The sequence below is a fragment of the Cibotium barometz genome, chromosome 47 (genome assembly GCF_041138505.1).
Source record: "Cibotium barometz isolate CiBa-2024 chromosome 47, ASM4113850v1, whole genome shotgun sequence".
In the NCBI taxonomy this organism is placed as follows: Eukaryota; Viridiplantae; Streptophyta; class Polypodiopsida; order Cyatheales; family Cibotiaceae; genus Cibotium; species Cibotium barometz.
The window spans coordinates 23416150-23422216 of record NC_141092.1 but is presented as its reverse complement, the minus strand read 5'-3'; the positions used below and the strand labels follow the sequence as shown (position 1 = coordinate 23422216).

The 6067-nt window shown below is 37.7% G+C and overlaps 1 protein-coding gene across 1 annotated transcript; it reads right to left on the bottom strand.

The window, feature by feature from the left end:
- Positions 1 to 3716: 3716 nt before the first annotated feature.
- Positions 3717 to 4866, bottom strand: LOC147611523 (disease resistance response protein 206-like). The gene has a single exon (XM_086784968.1). It carries the CDS (start codon positions 4714 to 4716, stop codon positions 4159 to 4161), a length of 558 nt encoding a protein of 185 aa, XP_086641094.1. The 5' UTR covers positions 4717 to 4866; the 3' UTR covers positions 3717 to 4158.
- Between the last annotated feature and the right edge of the window lie 1201 nt (positions 4867 to 6067).

Sequence of the window (6067 nt, the reverse complement as noted above, 5' to 3'; positions counted from 1 at the left end):
ACTTCCAATGGATGGTTTGATTGGAACTTCCTTACTATCTGTCGACCTTTTAAAGTCTTTAGTAATTTTAATATCACCACCATGAAGTCTAATGTCTGAAACTACTTTTTCCAATGCCTTGATTGCCTGATTTCTTTGCTTTTCTGAATGAAGTTTCCAAGCAAATCCAATATATAGAAATAATTTTTTTTCAATGATGCGACATAAAGCATGCAATGTGCATATGTGTACATTAGATAAAGGGATGTTAAGCACACACTTGTACTTTGGATCAACCTTATTTCTACTTGGAGCTTTCTTGCACCACTTTTGGCTCAAATTTGATGCTAGCTCATTACAATATATGCATGGAGACTTTGAGTTATCTCCTTTTCTATTGTTTTACATACACTTCAGTGTTTTGAGGTCCCCAGCAAGATGCCATTCAACTTGAAAATCACCTCTCCCTTCTACATGAAGCAGTTCACCTTAAACTTGACTCTTTATGATAGACAGTATTCAAGTTTGATAAAACACCCAATTTTGATCCTCTGTCTTGACCTATAAACATACAAATGAGATAAGTAGATCTTCAATAGTGGTCCTAATACAAAAAACATATGTAGATATACGTCTCAAAAATTTACTTACCTTAAATGATCCTAACCACCATATATTTTTCTCCCATAATTGCACACTGCAATACCTTGGGTCATCTTCTACATGGATGGATCAATGTGACTTTCATGTGTTAAATCTTCTTTTCATTTAATATCTCACATTCATCCAATTTGATCACAAACTTAAGAAGACCTTTACATTCTTTAAACATGATACTGTAGAATTCCACCATTCTTTTTTGAAGTTGTTGTAAGTCAAGGAAAATATTATTCCATGCATTGTACATTGTATTACCTTTTATACCTTCAAAAGGACCTTTGATATGGAAACATTGTCCAATGTACTCATCCACCTGGCTGATTTAAGAGGTTTCTTAGTCTGCATACTTTTGCAGAAGCACGCGTTTGATTCTTTGGTCTTGCATTTTTCCAGATACAGTTTTGAAAATAGAAGTATACCCTTTTCTAACACCGCTCTCATCTAATGCTTCCTTAATTGCATAAACATCAACCTTGTTGCTATCAAAAAATTATTGTACAACATTCCTTTTTACCCTTTTATACTTTTTCTCTTCAATCATGTCCTTATCAATACTAGAAGGTACCAATCCTTATCAATACTAGAAGGTACCAATCCTTTCATCTGTTTGATTATAAAGTTATTAGGATTCACATATCTTTATTTGGTTCCAATATGTTCCTAAAGAATAAATTCGGTTCTCAATACCTAACAATACAGTATCTTATTAATCTATTACTCATTCAAACTTATATATAATAGTAATAATTCTTACCTTGCCTATCACACTCTACGCTTGCATCCTCCATTGCCTACTTTCAATTCTGCAAGATTACAAACTTTCTTCTATCTTTGTCTTTCGCCTAATAGAGTTTCTTTGCTACTTGCTTTTTTGAGTTTCTCTTTTTTCTTTTGCAATTCTTTAGTCTCACTTGCAAGTAGCTCCTTCATCTTTGAACACTCAATAATCTTTTTTGATTTGTTTATTACTTCTTGATATAAGTGTTTGTACACATCTGTAACTACCGAGTGACCTGATGTATCTAAGTAGACCTTTGTAACCATATCCTACAAACCTTAAGAGTGATGTTGGATTGAAAAAAGAGGGAGTGGATTTTGTGATTGGCCATTTGGGATAAATTGAGCCATGACACCATAGATCAATATGGTGCAATCCTGATGACCTCATGTTCTCTCTCTCTCCATAGTTATCGTACCAAATTAGGACTAATGGCACAAAACTTATTTGGTACCCTCCAAAATTTAAAATTTTGATGAATTTAATGTTTGATATTAACTAGAAAATACCTTCAGTATGGTGTATACAGTGTTAGTGTTTATTAATATGATGTGTAACGTAGTTAGTGTCATATATTCCATCTTAAATGCACGAGGATCTAAATAGATTCACCTTTTAAGTATGTGGGGATATTATAATGTTTCTTTTGGATCTTGTTTTTCACTTTTACACATTTTTGACATCAAATAAATAGAAACATGAATAATTTCTTAGAGGGCCTCGAAATCAATTCTGATTTTACCTAATGTTTTGTTATGTGATGATGTTGTAGGAGATCATTTAGCGGAGCTATGGCAGGCATGCACATGGCCTTTGGTCTATTTATTGGTTCCATGAGAGAGGGTTTGCTACTTTGCATAGGGCCACATGGAATAGGTGGATTCACATTGGGATTGGGGTTAGGTAGGATTTGTGGGTTGCCTTCATGGTCTTCACATTTCTCCTTTCTTCGTTGTTGTAGGTTGCCACTTCAATGCATAAGAGGAAAGCTATCAACAAATTCCAAACTAGACAAAGTTTATGCATGGATTTCCCTCCTCCCCAAGATGACAGAGGTGGAGTTTGTCTTCAAGAGATTTGTGTTGATTTGGGGTAATGGAAGCCCTTATGTACCCTCATTCCCACTAACTACTCTGAGAGCTGAAAGGACACACGACACAGATGGATAATACATTTCTCTCTCACAATACTATTTGCAAATACTTATGGTGATTAATTGCAATTGCAATGCCAAGAAACTGTTCTTTTATGAATACCTTCATGGTTTTTTTCCTACCTTGGGAGATCCACTTAAAAATATGTAAGTAGATCATGTCCATACAATAGACAGAGTTCTTTAATTCCATTCAATTAAAACTTTATCACATATGTACAATACAAAGAGTTCTTTAATTCAAAATTTTTGGGGGATAAATTTATAAAAATGTACTTCCATGTAGGGTTTTTTTAATGATTTTGAAAAAAAAATAATTTTATATTGATTAATGGTTATTTTAGTTATGAATGCACATGATACATATATTTTTAATAGAGTCAATATCCAAAGATTTTTCATGGTTAATGATATGATTGTTACAAGGTAGATACTAGATTTATCACCATTTCACATGATCTTATGTGTATTGACAAACCTTACACCAAGCATCTTCCTAACCTAGTAAAGGATTTGTGGATTGTACTTGCCTTGGACAATGGGGAGACTCAGGTTGTACTCGCATCTTAGAGCACGATGCCAAAGCAGCTATCTTTGTCTGTCACACCTACAAGTTATCTGCATAGTGATCCTAAGTACAATGAAGAAAAATTATATAGATTGATCAAATGAAAAAAATAGTTATATATTGAAAACATGTCATTTTAGTTACGAATGCACATGATACATATATTTTTAATAGAGTGAATATCCCAAGATTTTTCATGGTTAATGAGATCATTGTGGCAGGCAGATACTAGATTTATCACCATTTCACAAGGTCCTAAGTATAGTGAAGAAAAATTATATAGATTGATCATTGTTACAAGGTAGATACTAGATTTCGCACCATTTCACATGGTCCTAAGTACAATGAAGAAAAGGTATATCGATTGATCAAATGAGAGGAGCATTCTTGAAGTAAACCCTTAGTATGAAAAGAAAATCTTACTTTTTTAAATTCAAATATAGCCTTTAATAGGAGTTAGTTAATTTTTTTAAAAGTGCATCCCAAGTTTCTTAATGCAAAAACTAGATCCAATTACAAATAAAAGATTGTGATTTAAGAACTGAAATTTTAAAATAATACTAAACATCAATGAAGAAAGTGAAACAATAGTGATATGTAAAATGGAAACTGAACATTTGTTGTGTGTAAAGATGGATGGAACATCTGCTTGTAAATGAGAAGACTATTCATGGTATCCAAAGATTATACACACATTCACTTCTTATGATGGAAAGTCAATAAAGAAAGTGAAACAATGGTGACATCCATTATGTTTCTAAAATGGCAACAACTCAACACCTCCTATGTCCAAAGATGGATGGGGAATTTTTTAAGGGATGAGTATGATTGGATACAGAGGAACATGGTAATGGAGAGCTTTGTCTTTCCTGTCTTCATGGGTCTAACTGAAGTTTGTGCTCATGTGTGTGTGGGGGGGGGGGAGTGTAGAGTCTTAAGAGATTGTATTTCAATAGGTCCGACTTGATTTATTATTTGTAAAAACTTTCAAGGCGTGTAATAGGAGATTAGAAGCGAAACCTAGTACTTGAATTTTACGGCAAATTGGAACCAGGAGACGGTCTGATGGTCCACATTTTGTGTGGAGATAAGGGTTTGCTTGGCGATGCCACGAGCATACACGAAGTCGCCGGTGCCACCGACGATGGGCGCGTATTTGACAGCGTCGGTGGCGACGTCGACGCCGATGAGGCTGAAGGTGCCGTTGACGTTATGATGGGAGAACGTAAAGGTCTGCACCAGGAAGAGCGTGAGGGTGTCCTGCCCTACGTCGCCGTACCAGCCCTGCACGCGGCCCAGGCGCGTTGATTTGAGCGAGGCCGCGGACGTTAGTGGGTTGTCGAAAGTGTGAATGATGCCGAATGAGTTGGGCTGCGCCTGCGAGGGCTGTGCCGACTGCACGGCAGTGTAGTGGGCGGCACGGTTGTGAATGTTGCTGTTGTTTTGCACGGCGACATACATGTAGAACTTCAACGACCTGGGCTGCCTCTTGGCATCGGCCGCTGCAGCTAGATGAAGGCCGGAGCAGCAAGCCGTTAGCGCGAGCGCAAGCCCGAACACGAGCATTGTTGCGGCCATATCTTAAGGTAGATAGCTAAAGCAGACTAGCCGAGGCTCCAGTAATAGAAAGACCTAAAGCGTCTTAGATAGCCTTAGCAGACTAGCCGAGGCTCCACAGTAATAGAGATCTCAGGGCCCAGGCTAGGAGCTTCTGAATTCCATGGCTGCGTCGCTCGCAGCCTTTTATAGAAATTAACCAACAAAACCATGCGTGAAGCAACTTTTCATTCATAGCAGTTCCATAATTTATAGGGTTTAGCCATTATGAAACCAACAAGTGCTCACATAGCGTAGGCGTGGGGACACCATGATTCACAGCACTCCGAATACATACTTATAGCCGAGGCTCCAGTAATAGAAAGACTAAAGAGTCTTTGAGAGCCTAAGCAGACTAGCCGAGGCTCCACAGTAGTAGACAGATCAGGGCCCAGGCTAAGAGCTTCTGCATTCCATGGCTGCGTCGCTCGCAGCCTTTTATAGAAATTAACCTTCAAAACCATGCGTGAAGCAACTTTTCACTCATAGCAGTTCATAGGGTTCAGCTATATGAAACCAACAAGTGCTCACAGGGGGACACCATGATTCAACGCACTCCGAATACATACTTATAGCACTACAAATACATATTTATACATCGTTCTTGACTACCCATGCTTTCCATTTATTTGTACCTTTACAATTACACATGATTTCGACAACAATCTCCTAGCACCTTTGAGAGGAGATGCACCATGGTGCAAAGGCTTGAAAGGTGATCATGGCGCACAAGACATGAAGAGGCTCTATGTTTAATGTGTGGCACATTTGAAGGACAGAGGACGAGTGGATATGAGACAAGAGGGCTTCAAATGGGTAACAAGGCCAAGAGTATGACAAGCTACTCGGATAAAGGTCGAGTGGATATGAGACAAGAGGGCTTCAAATGGGTAACAAGACCAAGAGTATGACAAAATACTCGGGTGCCATCACCATTGTCAAACATGGTTGAGGATGTATCTACACTAGGTTGATTTTTCCTATTGAGATGTGGCACCATGTATCATGGTGGCCACATATATTTTTTGCTACTCATTCCTAGCAGCCACATAGGGCATAGTATGCAGAAAAAAGCATATCATGTGCATGCTCGCGCTCTATATCACGTGTGTTCAAGGCCTAATTTAAAAACCCCTTATCTGTAAATTTTTCATAAATAAAACACACCCTTTTCCTATTCAATTTGTAAATACCCCCTTTAAATGGTACCCTTCTGTATGTAAAAAATGTGTTAAAAAGGAGATTAAAAAACCCCTTCTGTTGAACCCACGTGATAGGCTTAGATATTCGAGTGTGCATGTATGCACCCACTAGCCAAAATCAACCCCATGAG

Excerpts from the sequence above, each read along its gene's own strand:
- LOC147611523 (XM_086784968.1), bottom strand. The coding sequence starts at position 4,716 with ATGGCCGCAACAATGCTCGTGTTCGGGCTTGCGCTCGCGCTAACGGCT.